The sequence below is a fragment of the Salminus brasiliensis genome, chromosome 2 (genome assembly GCF_030463535.1).
Source record: "Salminus brasiliensis chromosome 2, fSalBra1.hap2, whole genome shotgun sequence".
NCBI lineage: Eukaryota > Metazoa > Chordata > Actinopteri > Characiformes > Bryconidae > Salminus > Salminus brasiliensis.
Window position 1 is genome coordinate 18815796 of NC_132879.1, and position 20442 is coordinate 18836237.

General features: G+C 42.4%; 3 protein-coding genes across 6 annotated transcripts in view; 1 reads left to right on the forward strand and 2 right to left on the reverse strand.

Moving 5' to 3' along the window:
- Positions 1-6545, forward strand: part of mob2a (MOB kinase activator 2a) — a 51519-nt gene extending 44974 nt beyond the window's left edge. For all 3 annotated transcript variants that reach the window (XM_072669499.1, XM_072669492.1, XM_072669482.1), the window contains exons 2-5: positions 392-552; positions 1004-1097; positions 4216-4340; positions 5005-6545. In XM_072669499.1, the coding sequence (XP_072525600.1) occupies positions 392-552; positions 1004-1097; positions 4216-4340; positions 5005-5279 (655 nt within the window). In that variant the 3' untranslated portion in view covers positions 5280-6545. The remainder of the gene's footprint in view (positions 1-391; positions 553-1003; positions 1098-4215; positions 4341-5004) is intronic.
- A 655-nt stretch (positions 6546-7200) lies between these two features.
- On the reverse strand, positions 7201-11518 carry kcnj11 (potassium inwardly rectifying channel subfamily J member 11). The gene has a single exon (XM_072669500.1). The coding sequence runs from the start codon at positions 11299-11301 to the stop codon at positions 10144-10146; it is 1158 nt and encodes a 385-aa protein (XP_072525601.1). The 5' UTR covers positions 11302-11518; the 3' UTR covers positions 7201-10143.
- Positions 11519-12768: 1250 nt separating this feature from the next.
- abcc8 (ATP-binding cassette, sub-family C (CFTR/MRP), member 8) overlaps positions 12769-20442 on the reverse strand; it is a 53157-nt gene continuing 45483 nt past the window's right edge. For both annotated transcript variants that reach the window (XM_072669502.1, XM_072669501.1), the window contains 13 exons: positions 20365-20434; positions 18582-18739; positions 18123-18215; positions 17927-18029; positions 16389-16502; positions 16118-16238; positions 15685-15815; positions 15377-15455; positions 15159-15267; positions 14300-14403; positions 13715-13848; positions 13154-13216; positions 12769-13028 (listed from right to left, as the gene is read on the reverse strand). In XM_072669502.1, coding sequence (XP_072525603.1) covers positions 12891-13028; positions 13154-13216; positions 13715-13848; positions 14300-14403; positions 15159-15267; positions 15377-15455; positions 15685-15815; positions 16118-16238; positions 16389-16502; positions 17927-18029; positions 18123-18215; positions 18582-18739; positions 20365-20434 — 1417 coding nt within the window. In that variant the 3' untranslated portion in view covers positions 12769-12890. The remainder of the gene's footprint in view (positions 13029-13153; positions 13217-13714; positions 13849-14299; positions 14404-15158; positions 15268-15376; positions 15456-15684; positions 15816-16117; positions 16239-16388; positions 16503-17926; positions 18030-18122; positions 18216-18581; positions 18740-20364; positions 20435-20442) is intronic.

Below are 20442 nucleotides of genomic sequence, written 5' to 3' on the forward strand. Positions count from 1 at the left end.
CTTTGTAGACTATGCTATGTTGAGGCAAACTGTGGGTTTACAGGGTGTTTTTCCACATATTGTTTCGGTATAGTGCTACATCCCTGATTCTCCTTTATTAGCCTTTTAACACCTTTTAGCTCTACCCTTGCCCACTGACCTCTTTCGCCCTGGTTTACTGCGGGAAACTTCCGCTGCCGCATGGTTTTAACATTTATGCTTTGAAAGTACCGCTGGACAACGTATAAAGCTGTTTTCACACCTAAGTCTTAAGAGATGTGGAATGTTCTTCTACCAGTAGCAAACAGTTTTACAGCTTTAAGGGAGTTTTCCTAGTAAACCACTGTTGAGTTAGAAATCTCTTCTTCCTGGACCCTCTTTAAACGTGCCTTTTTTTGTGTGTCTATTGTAGGAAGTCCAAAACGAAGCCCAATGGAAAGAAGCCTCCAGCAGAGGAGAAGAAGCACTATTTGGAGCCGGAGTACACTAAAGTGCGAGTGGTGGACTTTGACCTCAAAGAGCTGGTGGTACTACCCAGAGAGATAGACCTCAATGAATGGCTGGCCAGCAACAGTAAGTTTGGCCAGGCTGTCTGGCTTACTGCATAACCATATTTCTTTCCCGGCCCATGTTGAAGCAGTCTGCGAAGCAGTTTGTAGAGGCTTTGTTTGGCTAAGGTCGTAAACAAACAACTTCCTGCCAAGTGAGTTGTAGGAACTGACTCTACTTGTTGGGTTTGTTGGTTATCATGTGATTCACGTTAAAAGGAAAGCTGCTTCTTTAAAGAGGAATTGGCTGTGATAACACTTCGCTGGCATCTCATAATGAACAGTTCAGGAATATTATGCTGACATTTCCCTGTTTCATGTGAATTTAGCTTCCTTATGATCTCCCATTTTAAATGTCAATGTTTTGCGAATGCTGCATTGCATGGCTTTTGGATGCAAATGATGATGTCATTTATACTCATCAGTTCACAATTCTTATTGTGTTGCTCAAACTTCCTCTTTTCTTGTGTTCGCAGCAACAACGTTTTTCAATCTCATCAACCTGCAGTATAGCACAATCTCAGAGTTTTGCACTGGTGACACATGTCAAGCCATGACGGCCTGTAATACGTAAGTACCCAAATTCTTGTTAATATTTAACAGGAAGGTCTCACCCCAAGGCTACTAATTAAACTGTTTTAGAGTAGCAGCGCTGGGTCAGGTTAAAATTGAGCCAGTTAGATCCAGTATCATGGATTTGGGTAATAAGTGAGACTAAAGCTTCTGTTATTTAGAAATACAGATTCAGTGTTTGTGTTTAAAGTAGACTGGCAGTGTTGTTTAGGACCAGGTTCTTACGTTGACCAATACTCAATACTAGGTGCTTAACCGCCAGGTTTCCCTGTGGCCTCATTTTTCTGGGAAGAGAGAAAGCGAGAAGTGGTGGCAAGGTCTCTTGAGGGAAGTAGGTTAAAGCAGGGCTGGCACGCACAGCAAGAGTTAACACACATTCTTCACTTTAGAATTTCCTGTTTATTTTTTGTTGGCATGTTGAGTAGAGATCTTAGAACAGGACTTTCTTAATGTCTCAAAGCAAAACCAGTTCCAATAGAAGGTCACATGGTTTCTCGGACTCCTCAGGTGAATAAAACTGAGCTCAATTATGGGTGAGCATCTGGATTCCAACAGTTCTAGTGTGTATTTTATTTTATTTTTTTGGGGGGTGACACTAAACCATGATTAGCTGGCCGCTCAATGAATGTACAAATGCTTGTAGCGTCAATCTGTTTAGATTCCAGTTCAGTTTAACAAACTACTGGTTTGATAATGTTCTAATAAGTTCACAAAGTACACTAACTGGATATTATGTCTTTGAAGTTGTGTAAAAATGCCACTTTAGCTGATTTGAATATACTGTGTGTGTATTTTTTATTTTTTTTTAACTACTTGGACTGGGGGATTATCTGTTTCTCTTTCAAATTCCTCACCTAACAAGCTGGCCCTGTTTGGCCAGAGGCTTAGAGGTGTGTATATGTGTATTGAGTGTGTACCTGTAGGGTGGATCCCCTGCAGGTAACTCATCATCACACCTTGACCCTGTAGAACCTGATCTCCCTCTACTGAAACCTCCCCCTCACCCGCATAAGCTGCTCGTAACACTCCACTGCAGCCTGTAAACGAGCGAGAGCGGGTTTACTCATCATAACAGCCTCCGCAGATGAAGTCATTGTCGTCTCTCAACAGCTGTGATTATTCAGGTGACCTGTCGCTTACTGTCACCAGTTTGTAATTTGAACGCCCACACGATGACACACTTGTCTGTTTCACTGTCTTGAGTGACGACATGGTATGGTGTGTGTGAGGTTAGTTATTTGAAAATGTTTTCTGACACCTTTACCGATTCATCTCTTTTATTTAGAGAACCACTCTTTCCATTTACCCCACATTTGCGCCACACATGAAGTGCCTGTCTCTGACCGTGAAGTGCCTGAGCCTGTGCCTCCCATCCACACTGCCTGTGAATTAATGACAATTATCTGCTCCAGGCAAAAATATCAGCTCATTTTACCTTTTCTAATAAAGACTTCTCCAAACAAGTTTTTATCTTAACCGCACAAACAGCAGATGTGGTGTTTACTGCTTTTTGGCGTCATAAAATAGTGTGACATTACTAGAACATGAGGTGAACTCCTATATTTTGGTAAATAATTTAAAATATAAATATAGTTTGGGACGCTGTAGAAAAATAGCTGCATTATTTGACTAAGGAGATTATGCATCACATACACTCAAAGGGTTCTTTGAGCAATGCCACCACTTTTAATTCCATTAAGAACCGTTTTTGTAAGAGCTATATGTAGAGAACCTTACCAAGTCTTGGTTTCTGGAATTGGTTCTTTACCAATTCAAAGGACGTTCAGTCATGGTTCCTTTTATAAAAATTGTAGAAGTGGTTCTTCTATGGCATTGCTTAAAGAACCTTTTTGTAGTACCTTAATATTTAGGAAGGTACCCTAACAAAAGGCAAAATGATGCGTACAAAGTGGCTCAGTTTTTGGCGGGGATGGGAATACGGATTAAACTGGAAGTGTTCATTTCTGTCAGACGGTAGGTTAAAGCACTTCAGACGTGTTATGGTGTGATCTGGGTATTAGTCTAAATTGAGTCTAAAACTGATTTATAAAATGGATAAAATGTCCCCTGGAAAGCCAAAATAAGATGGGAGTTATTTGGTGGACATGGGTACATGGCAAACTCAGCCATTCATGTTAAGGGTTTTGGGTTTTTTTTTCCCCTTCTTTAGTTTCCTTAGGGTTTTTTTTTTTTTTCCCCTTCTTTAGTTTCCTTAGATTTTTTTTGCCCCCCCCCCCCTCTTTAGTTTCCTTAGGGTTTTTTCCCCCTTCTTTACTTTCCTTAGGGTTTTTTTTTGTTTTGTTTTTTTTCCCTTCTTTAGTTTCCTTAGGGTTTTTTTTTTTTTTTTTTTTTTTTTTTGGGGTCCGTAGTGTCCTAAGCAGTGTTTACAATTTACTGCACCATATTTAAACCATTATCAAGTAATGTTTATAACACAGATGTTTGTAGAAGATCTCATTATTGTGTTGTAGATGGCAGTTGGAAACCTGTTACTCGCCCTGAGCCACTAGCTAAGCCTGTTCAGCAGCTCTGTGTCGAAGATGAGTTGTTTTGTGGGCTCTGGTTGGCCTTAAATCGACTTAATTGTTTCAGTTGAATTTCTCATCACATGAGCAGACTGCCGTTCTCCTCTTCTGTCCCGATCAGTTGTGTGTGTTCATCCACGAAGCGGCCACAGTTGAACAGGACACGTTGTTAGCATTGGTTAGCGGTCAGTGGGTCTCTGTAGCTTGGTCAGCTATGTGAAGACTCTACATTCCTGGGGATTTGTAATGTCTACAGGCCTTGGAGGCCCTCCACCCTTCTCTCCTGTCTATCCCGCTCAATGCACGCCTCCTTAAACACACTGATGGCAGAGGAATTCCAGTCTATTACTTCCAACCTGCAGTTTTGTGGAATGAGAGAGCTCGGTTGTACTACTGTGCTGTTTAATGGGGGCGAATAGTTAATGCACTTGGTTGCTCTTGTTAATGAAGCACACATGAAGGAGAATGCTTTTGTATAAGCTCTTCAGGGTAGAAGTCTTTTAATGGTTATAAGATCCAAAGCTAATATGATGGTTTAGCTCCATGTTTGCCATATAAACATCTGCATCTTCTCCCCTGTCTGTCTGCAGAATATACTACTGGTATGATGAGAGGGGGAAGAAGACCAAGTGTACAGCACCTCAGTATGTGGATTTCGTCATGAGTTTAGTCCAGAAACTAGTGACGGATGAAGAAATTTTCCCAACAAAATACGGTGAGTTGAGTGCAGTGCCACCCTGTGGTTATTTTTTTTTTATTGTTTTCCCCCTGCACTTCCTGCTGTCCTGCCTTGGGTCATCTTAAGACAGTAGCACCTCCTAGTGGAGCTGGAGAAGTATCCTCTTCAGTCTTGATCCTGATGTGCTGCATGTTTGGGTGCCACTCAAGGGCATCTCAGCCATGAATGCTGAGGGAGGAGAAAGCACTGTTTCCTCACTCCCTCTGCCCACACTTCCTCTAAAGCTGTGGCCTAAAGGTTAGAGAAGAGGGCTTGGGACCATAAGGTTTTTCTGCTCCACAAAACACCTGATCAAACTAATCAACTAATTAATTAACCCTTCCCAGTGCCTATGGTTTTGTGCCTTGTTTTACTAGATATAACTAAATTATTTGTGTTAAAATGCGCCAGTATCGGAATGAACAGGTATTTCAAAAAGAGCTAGGCATTATGTACCTAGAGTTTGTTACTTACTGGTTCCTGGGAAATTAACCAGAACACAACAGTGCTAACAAAGTTTTAGTACCTGTGCTATTTTGAATCCCTCAATCCCTGTACTAGCAGCCTGTGGCTGTTCCAAAAACAGAACTACCAGCACTTTTACTGATGCCAGAGAGTCTGCAGTGGTTTAATATGTTCTTTCTGTTTTTTCCTCTTCCAGGTAAAGAGTTCCCCAACTCGTTCGAGTCTCTGGTGAAGAAGATCTGCCGGTACCTGTTCCACGTGCTGGCGCACATCTATTGGGCGCACTTTAAGGAGACGGTAGTGCTAGAGCTCCAGGGACACTTGAACACGCTGTATGCACATTTCATCGTCTTCGTGAGGGAATTCAATCTGGTCGACCCTAAAGAGACGTGCATCATGGACGACCTGTCAGAAGTGCTGTGCACCCCTCTGCCCCCCTCCCCACAACAGAACCATGTGACTGAGAGATGAGCCGCCCGCACAGCCACAGAGCCCCTTTAGCGCAGAGGAGGAGGAGGAGGAGGAGGATGAGGGAGTGAGAAGAGGCCCTGGGCAGGGCCGGGCTGCTGGCAGGACTCGCAGACCCTTTGACATACCGATGACTTTTTACCACCATAAGAATCAGTGGAAGGGGCGGAGCATGGGGGAAGGCAGTGCCTCTGGCCAGTGCACACTGGTGTCAAATTCCCCCACCCCATAAAACAATAAGCCCCACATGTCTAACTACCTGCAATCTAACTAGGAACAGGTTTTTCTTTGTGCTTTTAATTTTATTTTGGATTTTATTTTATTTATTTTAAGTGCACATTCTTGGGGGATCTGTAGTTTTGTGAGGATGGTTGTTTTCAATTTGGCCCTGTCTGCAATGCCTGATGCACGCAACTAAGGCACTGTCTCCTCTATTAGACGATGTTCTAAAGAGAGCTATAGCAAACTTTAGCGCCCTCTCATGGATAATTAATAGATTACTGGAAGGTGGCGCCTGGCCTGACTGTTAGTTTTCCATAACAGGGGCTATACTATGAACACTCATTCCCTCATGAGGTTGGTTCCAGGTCCCTTGTTCTACTCGTTCATCACCCCTAAAGTGCCCTATCTCCTCTTTCCACCCCCCCATTCCTTCCTTCTTTCATTCATAGTTCAGTCCTATGCTGATTTCAAACGTTAAGAAAGGTTTAACACCAGAAATGAATGTCTTGGGAAAGTCTGATGAACAGTGGTCATCTCTCCTCTCTCCCACACACACAAATGACCAGCTTGAAGCTGGTAGAATGTGGTATGATTGCATACAGAACGGGTGAGATTGATGATTGACAGATGTGGGTAGACAGTTGTTTTTCGCAGCGATGCATTTAATGTGTCGTACAGGTGAGGATCTATCCTCCAGTTTTTTTCCCCCTTTCTTTTTTCTTTGCAGTTTGTTTTTATTTTTCTTATGTTATCAAAGAGGTCACGGACATTATGGCAACCTACACGTGTGTAGAACATGCACATTCTGCTTGCAGTTTTAAGAAATAGATTGTAACTATGTAAAGAAAATCGCAAGCGGATTACGTAAAAATAGCCTCTTCAGAGGGAGATTTGTCTCCTCTTTTTTATTTTATTTATTTTTGACCTTTTTATTTGCAGGGTTCTTCAGTTCCGGCTTTCTTTATGTATTTTAATTATCTAAGTTAAAGCAATTTATTATTTTAAGCTCTGCAAATTATAATCTAATAAAAGATTTTAAAAAATTAAGTGACTTCAGCTGTTTTGCCTTGGAGATAGGGTCCCGTTGAGTCGTCTTCTGCTGCTCAGTGGATTACATATGTAGGTTTACTGAAGCATCATATAGTCACAGTCACGCAAATCTCTTGATCTTCAAAATGTCAGATTTACAGGAGAAGGAATAAACATTCTTAACCTTCAATGGAAGTTGATGTGTAAAATCTTTCTGGACTAAAGAACAACTGCCAGATTTACATATCAAAAACTATTTTTGTTTGACGTGATGTGTGACCGCAACAAGCGACCCACTGATATGGGAGTTGTGGGCAGTAATTTTTTTTTTTATTCATTTTTTTTATTATAACTAAACTGTGGAAATCCAAAACACCTAGATCTTCCTGGACATGCATTATAGAAACATATACATTTATTTAATTTACTGCATTGCCTTACATAAAGTATAGACAGTTATATATATTTAAAAAATATAGAGAAAGGTGGTGGTGCCCACTACATCATACCAACCACCACTATGATTCTAATAACCTTGTACAGCTCTTGTAAAATGTCATTTGTTTGCTATTTACAGTTTAATTATCTATCTATTATTACCACAATAATCTATTTGTGTTGATGCAACAAAAGTGTAGTCTATACCTATTGATCCTGGAATAACTGCACACCATGAGCCAGAACAGCTGGATTCTTTTCCCTTTAATTTCCAAACAAAATCGAATGGTGGTTTGCTTCTGCTTCCCAAGGTTACAGTCTGAACTACAAAGCATTTTGCATAGTAACTCTCCAGCAGGTGGCACAGTTTTCTGCTCTATCCCAGAAGAACAGTGTCCAGCTGCTAAGCACCGCAGCTAAAAATAGAGCCAAATATTACAGTCCATGTGAACAGTCCCAGTTTATTTGCACGCCAAAGCCTGTGTACGACAAGAAGGCATCCACTAAGCGTTTAGCTATGGCTGACTAAAATGTCCATTCAAGCATCCAATACCCTGAGAGAAAAAACTGCATTCAAGCATGCATGTCTGATATTTAGAGACAGAAAAGCTCATATTTGACAGTGATGGCTCTTTGGGAATTCATGATATTTAGGACGCCTGGGAGAATTAAAAAGGGGAGAGCATTCCTGTATTCACATGAGCACGTTTTCCCCCCCACAGGTCTGGATGAGGGTGAAATGAAAATAGTAGTGGATGTTCTGTGAATATTCAAACGGTTATAGTCTCCAGTCTCTATAGGACTGTTAATCTGTGTATAGATGCAGTGTATTTACTTCGCTGGTGTTCTGCTGCAGTCTCCTTGATTCATATCATGTTTCATGGTTTCCTGTACCGTGCTACTGACCTTCAGCAATAGAAACCTAGCAAAAGGCAATAACTCTTGTATAGCCTTAAAAACATCTATATCTGGCTACCAGCATCTGCATGTGTTCAGTGAATAGATGAAGCTTAGTTTCTGTACCTTATTAAAATTCATATATTATTCTGGAGTACAAAGGGGGAAGTGAATATAAAACACACACACGTATACTCCTGCATAAGCATAGCTCAGACTTGACCCCAAGCATCCAAAATAGGGACAACATCAGACTAGCTACACTATCTAAAGGTGCACTAAGAGCTGAAGATTGAAGACTAGGGTGGTTTTTAAAAAAAGTGGGGAAGCAAATACAAAGTCCCCTCACATTCACACAGCGGCCGATCCACATTTCTGAAGCATTCTCAACCTTGACGTCAGCTGTACCAGGCTTTAAATTATTGCACATACCTCAGGATATAGGCCTAACTGCCGGTCTCCGCACCCTGTCTCGTGTAACCAAAGTCTGAGATTGATTAAAAAAGGGATTCAAAATATCAGCATATCTAATCATGCATGAAAAAACTATCAGCATTCACCCCAATCTGCCAACTAGTCTAAAAAAACTGCATATATTATCTGGATAGTTTCCAAAGCTCTGTTCTATTTTATAATTTAGGAATTTAATAGCCATAACATCAAAACCAACTATCTCTGGAAGGTCACCCTCATACCACCGAAAACAGCTCTGATCCATCAAGGCATGACCTCCACAAGACCTTTGAAGGTGTCCTCTGGTACCTTTAAGTCCTGGTGGGGGCCTTCATGGATCACATTAATGGGCCTTGGGTGCGCATGACCCTGTCAATGGTTCACGGGTTACCCTTGCTTGGACCACTTTGATAAGTACTGACCACTTCACACCAGGGACGCTCCACAGACCTGCCTGATGTTTTGAAGATGCTCTGACCCAGTCGCCATCACAATTTGGCTCCTGTTTAGGTCACTTCTTTGATTCTTATCAACGTCCTTTTTTCCTGCTTCCAACTTTAAGAAGTGACTGTTCACTTGCTGCCTATTATTGTAAATGCCACCTTCTGACAGGTGCCATTGTAACCAGATAATCAAGTTCCTTCACTTCAGCTGTCAGTGGTCTTATTGTTATGGCTGATCTGTATTTATAAACATCTGTATATATGTATATATGCTTATTTGTCATTTTTGGTAATATTTCTTAAGCCATTAATGTCCAACATGAATAATTGAAGAGTCCTTGTTATATTTGTCACTAAATATAATATTCATACTTTTTTTGTACTTATTAAAAATCTCCTTTCTCATGTGACAAAAACACAGAGTTTAATATGACAAGTGACAGAAACTCACTTTTTGGTCATATGTGTTTGCTCAATTTGACCAATATCTCCACTAAAGCTCCACAGATTTTCCAAATTTCTGCATAATTCATAACTCTTCCACGTGTAAACAGTCACTGTGAGTGGTTTGATGTGAACCGTTTCAGTGTAGAGAAACATACTAATGCAGAACCTGCACAGTGGTGGTGGTCACGGCGGTAATGGGGATCACCACAACACACATAAAGCCATTTAATTTAGGGTGATTTAGCCTGATGGGGCATTTTTGAAGTGTGTGAGGATTGCTTCACCCTAATCTAAGATTGTTTTAACCCGTAGTTTTATTGACTGGACAGGAAGTGTCCCACATTAGGGTGGTTTTCCCTACTGTCCCAAAGTGAGCAGTGAACCTACATGTGTCTCCTCAGTTGTATAAAATGCTGAGGATGGGGACAGGATCTCTTGGGGACTATTTTTCAGCAGATGACTGGTTCCCTTTCTGAATCTTGGTCTTTTCGTAAGGTTTCTTCCTCTCACTCTGAGGGAGTTTGCCACTGTTGCCATTGGCTTGCTCCAAAGAGGCTCAGACCCGGATCTATGGAAACATGCTAGGTGACGAGATCCGTTGTGAAAAGCGGTAAATAAATAACTGAAATAATAAATGGTTTATATGGTTTCACATCAGACCAATTTGAGTGACTGTTCACATCTCCTCTGTTTAATGATGTAGAAATGCTCAGAAATCCTATGAATTCCCCCTTTGAAGGTCAGCTGTGGACATTAATGGGTTAAGCGCTGGTCAGGATTAAAAATGAGGAGTAAATCTTCTCCATCCTGCCAGACCAACAAATCTCAGTTTTGTGCCTGCTCTCTTTTTTAGCCCACTTAAACACACACACACACAACACACACACACACACACACACACACGTCAGTGCCTCCTGTTTCCACTCCAAAATAAGAGTTCACTCCTCTTGGCTGGTGCTCTGCTGCTTCTTCACTCTCCTCCTCACCGAGCTCCTGCCCGCAGCAGCAACAGCTTCTCTGAGCTTCAGTCTGGCCAGTCCTCCCTGCTCGTCCAGCTGTTTGGCGCTGCAGGTGGGCGTGGGGACCCTGACAGTGTTGCCGAACTTGGAGTAGTCCACGGCGTACATGCCGTCCTCCTCGGACACGGTGGGCACGAAGCGCTGCCCCCACAGGATCTCGTCGCAGATGTAGGACGTTCGTGCCTGTGTGGTGATGCCAGTGGTCTCCACCACGCCCTCGAGCACCACGATCACCTCAAGGTCCTGGCGCTGCAGGTCGGCGGCACACACGTCGTACAGGGGGCTGCTCCGGTCAATCACGTGACTGATGATCAGCGGCGACACCAGGAAGATGGCGTTGGTGCCCACCGGGTTGTCCGTCTGCACGTCGACCTGCTCGAGCGGCAGCACCTCGCCCTCGTCCGTGGTGCCGCGGCGCACGAGCTGCATGCGCACCGTAGCGCTGATGATCATGCTCTTGCGCAGGTCGCCCAAGCGGAACATGAAGCACAGGTGGCCGTTGCGCGCGGCGATCACCGCGTGTTTGCTGAAGATGAGGGTCTCCGCGCGCCGGTTGGCCTGCGCCGTCTTCATGAAGATACAGCCCAGCATGATGGCGTTGATGACGAGGCCCACGATGTTCTGCACGATGAGCGTGAGCACGGCGGACGGGCACTCCTCTGTGATCATGCGACCCCCGAAGCCGATGGTCACCTGCACCTCGATGGAGAAGAGGAAGGCCGACGAGAACGAGTGGATGTCGGTGACACACGGTACGGCGTCCGCTCGTCCTGCGTCCAGGTCGCCGTGCGCGAAGGCGATCAGCCACCAGATCATAGCGAACAGCAGCCAGCTGCAGAGAAACGACATGGTGAAGATGAAGAGCGTGTGCAGCCACTTGAGGTCCACCAGCGTGGTGAAGACATCCTGCAAGAAGCGGCCCTGCTCGCGGATGTTGGTGTGTGCCACGTTACACGCGCCGTTCTTGGCCACGAAGCGCGCCTTGCGCTGCTTCGCCTTGAATTTGGGCTGCAGGACATCCTCGGCCAGACGGGTCACCACATAGTCCTCGGGAATAAGTCCTTTCCTGGACAACATAGCTGTCCCATACTAGGGCTCCCGACGCTCAGGTGCGGACAGATCCTCGCCAGGTAAACATAGCAGCGTCTGGTTGGTGGAAACGTTCAGGACGTTTCGTGTGACTTCGCCAAAGTGTTCCACCCGCAGCATGTGCCGTCAGCTGCTCACCAAAACTATGCGCGTTAGGCTGCCCTACAGTCCCGGGCAGGCAGCGGTGATGGGCATTGCGACTCACTTTACAGATCCGATTCTTTCTAGTTGTCTATTTGGGTCTATTGGAGTGAATCGACTCACCCTGTTCTTATTCGATGCGACTGGTAGAGTGAATCGACTCTTTGGACTGATCCTATTTTATTGGGCTACCCCTCTAAACAACTTAAAGATTGTAAAGTCTTTCGTTCAACATCCTGTTTTTTTTTGATCGATTCGCTACATTAACCTTTACGAGTCGACTCATTTTATTGATTTCTTTTGTGTGAATCACTCGATGTTACGGATTCGGTTCTTTTGAACTACCGTTTTTGAATTTTGGTAAAACTCACTATATTGAGTCGATTCTTTCTGAATATTTGAGTGAATCGAGCTAGTTTGATTTCTCACAGTGACAGTTCACAAAAAAGTCTTCAGTTTGGACCTTCCTCTTTTCTTCCATACTAACATATTACATTTACCAACTGCAAGCTCCTTCTGACTCAGATAAATGAGTTGTTCATTAAGAGTGATTCACCAGTACTGCTGAGGGAGCTCCCCAGAGAAGATTCAACTTCCAGTAGCTCAGCTGGTGCTGTCTGTCACTTGAAACAAGATATTCTGTCAGCCATGCTTAGAGTCGCCTTCTGCCTGTTCAGGCTGCGTGAAGATCTCACGGGAAAGGAGAGGGAGTGGGTGCTCTATTTAACCCAGCCTTGTTTAAAAAAAAAACATGGCATCAGGGGTTCATACTCTCACAGGGCTCATTTGAACAGGTTTCACACACATTCAGCGTAAACACCAGTGGAAGCTCTTATATATTGTTGCTGTCATGCAAGAAATCTCCATTTGTGCTATTTTTCACTTTTTGCCATAGAGTGAATTAATAATAAATAAATAAATCTGGTTCCTGTGAAAGTTTCATGATGAACTGGCCAATAGAAATGCTCAGAAATGACTTGGAATAAAGTCTTTTTTATCTGAACAGGAAAAGATGCGCTGATGTCAGGAAGTTTCAGATGTGCATCACTGTGAAAAATATATCTGAAAAAATATCTGAAAGTAAAAGCTGATAACTTTATAGGAGAAGAAAGATCTTAAACGTTCAATGGAAGTAAAATAAATTGTTAAAGTTTGTATTCCTGGTCATTTTGGAGCATTTCTATTGGTCCACTCATCATGACCTTTTCAGACTTCAACTGTTCAGATTCAAAAAGTGGAAAACAACAAAAATGGGGATACAGGGACTTTGCGTGACAGCGATAATCTGATGAATAGTCAGAGAACAAGCATCTGTATAGGCATTTATATTTTATTAGTAAAGAAATCTCATCCCTTATTTACAAATATGATGTTTGGTGAAATACAAAACAATAATACATGGTAGAATTGCACTTTAAATGGATAGTCCTCAGTGGTCATTTATCTGCCCGAACAAATGAGGCAAAAACACTGTCCTCACAACTGAGGAGAACGTCCGGTTTATCATACTCCAGGATGACCCCTCTCTTCATCACAATCACCAGGTCTGCGTTCAGGATAGTGTGCACTCGATGCTGCAATGGGGGAAAAAAATACATGCACACGTCAGCTGAAATCCACCCATGCAAGTATGCGTGTCTTTGATCATGAATACGGCGCTCATCAAAAATACAGTGTAATTTTAGTGCTGGTTACTCACCGCTATGGTGACCACAGTTCTGTCAGCAAAGGCTGTCATTACGACTTTCTGTAAAATGCTCTCCTGTAAAACAACAAGGAAAAGGTTAAAATAAGGGTTGCTAAGACAGATACAGTTCATTGGTAAGTAGAGGGAATGATTAAGAAAACAGATCTAGGTCTTGTGCGCATTATTCAAAGAGTTTTGCATATATTACCATAAATTAACATAAAGCTTCTCTACAGGGTTTATCCATTTTGGTTCCATCTGAGAGCTGCTAAAATCAGCAAGTGAGACAGAATTGCTCAGTACAACGATTTCTTGCCAAGCCAGACTGTGTGCTCAGCTATTTAATGGAGCACGTGCATTTGTGCATTTACTACATTTACTGCAGCTATGCTCCATTTATTGAACCAGACATGCTGACGCTGAGGGAAGGCCATTGTGACGGAACTGGCTATGGAAGAGAAGACAAGAAAACGACGCAAAGAGAATGGAGTCAAGCCCTTGAGCTTTTTTCTCCCTCTTTCTCACTGCGTCTCTCTCTCTCTCTCTCTCTCTCTCTTTCTCTCTTTCACGCACCGTTGCCATATCTATTGATGCAGTGGCCTCATCCATGATCAGAATGCTGCTCTTACGAACAAAGGCACGTGCCAAACAGAACAGTTGCCGTTGCCCCTGGCTGAAGTTCTCCCCACCTTCCGTCACCATGGCGTCTGAAACACAAGGAAAAAGCCTCAGGGATTGCCTCTGAGTACAAACTGGTACAAAACAAGGAATCAGTGAAACACACACAAGTCCTTCTTCATTTATTACACGCTTGCCCCATTTTCAGTGACATGACTGTACACTGAAACAGTGGTCATTTCATTATTCCAGTTGAGTGGGCAGTGGATTTCATTAATGGCCTGCTTAAATTGCAGCAGACACAAATCTCTGGCCACTCAGTGATGAGCCATGAATTCTTCATAACCCTGTTGGCTGTCTAGCTTTTTAACACTCCAAATTTGGAAACTTTTCTGAGACATTAAAGGCTTTGCTTTCCAACTCCCATATTTCTGGAATATGAAAACAGAGGAAGTAAGAAATAATCTAACCAGTCTAAACCAAGGCCCTCCTTCATACACAGATAACCTGTCTTTCTCAAGTACGGCACACATCCCTTACCAAGTCCCCCAGGCAGAGTTTTCACTACTGGTTTGAGCTGGGCAATTTCCAGAGCTTCCCAAAGCATACTGTCGGTCGCATTCATCTCTGGGTCTAGATTAAAACTGAACACAGTAGTAAAAAATAGAGCATTAAAGACACTGTTTATCAAGTAGGACATAGCAGGTAATTTCTTTTTTTTTTTTTTACCACTACACTCTGCATCAAGTCTATTCCCTCAATCACGCAATCAGCACAGAAAAGGTTCACCTCCTCCTCCCTCGTTTGTCTACTGCAACCACTTTTGAGCCAAAAGCCGTATAATCAAACAGCTCAGGGTGCTAGGGGGAGAAGGTCCAACTCAAGCAAACACCCTGATTGGCTGGTGCGTTGCTAAGTGACGAAGGAGCGAGGTACCCTGCTGCCTTTCCTGCCCAATGAGAGTGCAGCCAACTGCATCATGGAGACCCCCGACCAGGGAGGGCATATGGCTCCACTGGGACTCAACTGGGACATTGGTCACAGTGGTAGATCAGTCTTTACCACAGATGAGTCACTTGGTGGGTAGGAACACATCACTACACAGATGAATAACCTCAAATGCTTTGTGTGGCTAAACATGCTGATAGTAACAAAAAGCTAGCAGACACCTGCTAGCATGATGCCATTTGCACAGTGCTAATTGGTGGCTAATTGATTTTAGCCATTGTAAGTGTGTTCGGTCAATGTATTTCCATAAGGTCACACCGGCCCCTCAAACAGTTCATTATTTAAATGCTACATAAGCAGTTTTGACTGAACCGTTACCTTAGAGATAATGTGTGCAAAAATAATCGGTGTGTTTAACTTAATTCAATGAAGTGTTTTAAATGAGCCTAACCGGATTGTTCCACTGAAGAGGATGGGATCTTGGAGGATGATAGAGAAACGACTCCGGAGCGTCTGAAGAGGCAGCTTTGCTATGTCAATATCATCTATGATTATCCGCCCTTTTGAAATATGGCACAAAAGCAGAGTATTAATAGATACTCAGCGTACGTCATTTACGATGCAAAGTGCTTATTATGAAGTCAATAAAAACTGGCTTTGGAATCAGACCTTCAAATGCATCCACCATACGGAAAAATGCTAAGGAGAAAGAAGACTTTCCGCTTCCTGTTCTGCCACAAATGCCGACCTGCAGCAGAAATAGACAATAGCAGTATGTTTTTATTATGAATACTGTGCACATTTAACAAACTCAACTTTATTACCTATAGTTGAACAGAGATTAATATCAATCCCTTTAACTGCAGACATATCATTTAGTAAGACTTGTGTCTTAAAGTTACTACTTAACTGTGGAAATGATTTTAAGTACATGTAATGCATTACTCTGATTCTGTTGCAGAGAAGTGTGGCTGTACCTTTTCTCCAGGTTTGATGTGGGCATTGACATTCTTCAGGACAGGCTTCAGTGTGCTGTCGTATCTAACGCTCAGGTTTTGGATCTGAATCTCACCCTGCTGGGGCCAGCCCTCTGGGACCTGGGACGCAGCTGAGATTCAGAGAGGGGAAGCGAGGAGGAGACAGAGGCAGACAGAGAAATGTCAATATGAGACAAAGATAGAGAAAAGAGACAAAATGAGACAAGGCTAATCTTGATGGGTTTTGGGAGACAGGGCAAGAGAGACTACAGTATCTGAAGAGAAACAAAAAAGGCAAAGCCCAGTAAAAGCATGCCTGCGGGGAAACTGTGAAGAAGCACAGTATAAAAGCAAGTGTTCTGTGTAGAATGTGGGTCAGCATCAGCCTTTCAGTTTGGCAGAGGCTTCAGTTTGGCAAAGGCTGTTTACTCACATAGCAGCCCTTCATAGTTCTCTGGCTCAGTCTTCAGCAAGTTATTAATCCTCTTCACCGCTCCTAACTGTACTTCCATATCAGCCAGATTACGCACCATCCAGTTCAGGTAGTTTGATACCTGACAACATGTACAGACAAGCAAAAAGACACACATTTAGGATTTAGAAGAAATCCATGTGCATTGATTCCTAACCTTAGAATCAGAGTATAGGTCTAAAGCATCACTAACAAACAGCTTTGTGTGTACTGTTTGTAGAGCAGCCCATACCATTAGAGCATAGGTCAGTCCCAGGCCCACCAGCCCAGTAGAAAGGTGATTGTATAGCGAACTGGTGATAGAGGCCACAGCTGCTATCAGGACAATGCACGCTCCAATGTATTCCTAGAAAAAATGTGAAGTATAAGTAACAACAGAAAGATGCAGAGTGCATTTCAAGCTAACCAGTTATCGGTAACTGTCTTCACAGCACATAAATGAAATCTAGCTGCCATAGGCTCTTTACAACTAAGCCATGTTATCTGTTTCTAACCATAAATGCAGTCCAGCATTCACAGTCCTGAAAGCATGGTTGATCTGCCTGTAATACATGGTCAGTACACAATTTAAGAAGCTCTGATTTTAAATCCTATTAAATCCTATGAAGGGGTAAACCTTTCATAAAAATGAAAGTGCTTGTGTAAGTCATAGTAAAATGCAAGTACAGTACTGTGAAATGTGGGTATTATGGACAGTTGGTCAGACATTACCACACTGGCAGCTAAATCGTTAATTAACACTGATTGTATTAATGGATGACACAAATATGTCATGAAACAATTAGGAATTATACATGAAACAGTGGTATCAATAGCAACCATCATCCAGAGTTACACATTAAAAAGGCTAAAAGAAATATATATGTTAATATATATATTTTTAAGATAAACAGTAAAGGTATATATTAAAATGCATATAATATATTATATGCGTAAAAGTTTAAATGTGCCAGGAGACCAAATTAATGAGTTTGTTGGAGTAACTGTCTCTACTGTCCAGGGAAGTCTTTTAGATTTTGGAGCTTTGTTGTGATGATCTGAGAGCATTCAGCATCAAGAGTATTAGTGAGGTCAGGATATTGAATGATCATCACCCCACTTCATCTCCAAATTTACCTAAAAGTATTTGATGGTGCATCATCCATAATTCCACAAAACACAGATCCACTGCTCCACAGCTCAATGCTGGGGGCCTTATATCCTTTGTAACGACTGGAAGTATGGTGTTATGTGGGTGCTCTCGTGGAGAGGTGAATACTTAGCTCCATTAAGAGACACGCACGTCACGTCACGACTTCGCTCGTCACAACTTCCCAGACAACACCAGCTGGAGAACCCAGGCTACAACCCAGCACAGTTCACCATACGCACACACTCTCCTGCGCTTTCCTCCAAACTCTCCATGCACATGCGCACTGTACCCCACCTTAAAGTGACCGTTACACCTTCTAGCCCATCTTTGGCATTAGACATGGTGATAATAGGTTCGTGTCTATCTGCTCCAGAGAGTCCTATTCTATTGACAGTACTTCTCTCCAGTGCCTCAATAAGCTGTGTTAGCAATGGGTACAACTTAAAGTAGCTGAATGCATTGATTAGGAGGGGTGTCCACAAACATTTGGGCATTGATGTATGTGAATCAGGTAAATTCAGTGCTTGCCTTGTTTTATCAGATAAATGTATAACATGGGTTTACAGTGACATTATGTTTTTGAATCCACATCAGATGGAGGTGCTGCAAGCTAACTTAGCATGAGGAGAGAAACTTACCATGCGAACCTCCAGCCAGCGATTGGCAGCAGTGAGGAAGAGAGATGCCACGTTATTAGCATCTGTGAACTCCAGGAGCCTCTGGCGAAACCTGGCTTCATACCTACAACATAAAGATAATGACTTTAATGTAGTTCAATTTAATGAAGTTGAACACATGTCTATTGTTACTGAGGTCACCAGAACAGACTATCACCTGAAGGCTCTGATAGTGGTGAGTCCCTCAACTGTCTCTGAGAAGTGAGAAAGTAAAGGGAGCTGGGTACTGTCCTCCAGCTGCTGCAGGTCTCTGGAACAAAAACACACACAAAAACATATGGTGCTCATTTGTAAACTGACGTTCTAATCCATGAGGGTCTACACACTGTGGGACACAGTATAGTTTGGCTTAAAATAAATGAATCATTAGGATATATTTCTAAGCATGAGTTAAAGCACATAAAGGTGATATCCTGAAAAGAATGAAACTTATTCTGTTCTTATTTTATGTAATGTCTATTATGTTAACAGAGCTGTTGGTAAACAGTGTCAGTAATACTTAACATAATTACACCATCAAGTGTGTTTTTGTAGATAGCTTGGTTCTATTCCTAACAAGGTCTATTAGTACACCGACTGTCTCTGGTGAAAAGAGGTACTTCTGCAGACAGCATACCTGGATGCCACTCTGAAGTATTTCTGGATGAAGTAGCAGGTGATGGTGAGGGGGGCGAGAGCAATAAGGAAAACAGGTGTGACGTATGAGATCACACCCAGCGCAGACACGCACAACAGTGTGGAGCGAATCAAACACTCTAGAGTTGTCGGGATGAGCTAGAGAGAGAGAGAGAGAGAGAGAGACAGAAGGAAGGAGGGAGAAAGGGAAGGTGAAAGGGGGGAGGGAGAGGGAAGGAGTGAGAAGGGAGAAAGGACACACATTAATCAGTGTCACTCATTTGTTTAGCTGTTAGTTTTGGTGCATTGAGAGCTAGCAGTGTAGCAGAAGTGTCCTAAAGCTTTGAACACGTTGGTCAGTTCTGTTTTCAACTTTAAAATAACAGATAATAGTGATATTGTTGAAATACGCTATATGTCCAAAAATGTATGGACACCCCTTTCCAATTAATGCATTCTGCCACCCATCACTAGATCAGATGTGCAAACGCACTCACAGCTTGTCTAGTCCACGTAGAGATGTTTTTGCCAATAGAAAAGGACTCCCTGGAGCAGGTGAACATTAATCTATTGGCACCATGCCTATTGCCAGAAGGGATCTGGAGGGGCATAAAGCCCCCCAGCATTTAGCTGTGGAGAAGTTGAATGTGTTCTCTGGATTGATGGTGCTACATCCAATATTTTTGGGATAAGCTGTGGTTGGGATGAGGTAGGGTACTAACACTCGCTTAATGCAACTAGGTCCCTACATCATTGCTACAAATTTGAGTAGAAAGCCTTCCATGGACAGTAAAAACAGTTAAAGTTTAATTCCCTTGATTTCAGAAGAAACAATAAAATAGCAGGTGTCCACCTAGTGTGCCTGCTTTTTCTTTATAAAATGCTGCAGGTCAGCACAGAGACTTCTTAAAATGACTAACACTGTACATGAACTGTATGAAAACCCTGTTTAACCCCTTAAACAGCCTATGGCCTGCTGACAGCCTGAAAGTGTTATTACAAATTACCAAAGAATAGCCCCATCAGTTTTTACAGAAGTCCCTGTAGTTGAGAAAACAGCTCAGAGGTAATAGAACTGAAGTATATGGTTGACATTGGTGACAAGCTCTAAAATGAAAGGGTTCACTAAATGACAATCTTCAAACTGCAAAGACAACAATGTAATAATATTGGGATTTAGGAATAGTATAGGATGTATTAGTGTTTATTCTCAGGACATATCAAAGTATGAGACGAGTGCCATTTTTATTAAACAGTGCATGTGAGCAAGAAATAAAATACAATAAGGACAAAGTGTTTTTTTTAATGAAGCATCTCAAGATATAAATTGCTTAGCCTCAAGCTTTTGTAGCTATGAAACAAACGTATTTTTTCATTTTGACATTGAAGACCTGTCCTGTCTCCTGAGGAATCTGCCTCATTTAAAACATTACTAAATGTCTACTAATGTTACACATACTTCATTCTGTATATTACATTATATTAATGTAATTACTGCACTGCAATCACTTTTTACAGCACTTAGCTGTATTAATAGTCAGGTTTACTGTTTCCTATTTGCCACTTCTTATTACTATTTTAAGTGCCTTTATTATGCTGCTCTCTTGTTTGATTTTGCTGCTGTAAAAACTGACTTTCCCCATGGGATAAATAAAGTGATCTATCTATCTATCTATCTATCTATCTATCTATCTAAACTTTTGATTTTGTTGTGGTGTGTGGTGTAGCAGCAAAACTTTGATGGAAAGAGATATACAGGGACTCACTCTTTCTGGTGAGCATACCTGGTCTATTGTGTTTGTATCAGCGGAGAATCGGTTCAGGATGCTTCCCAATGGAGTTGTTTCGTAGAGTCTGGACAA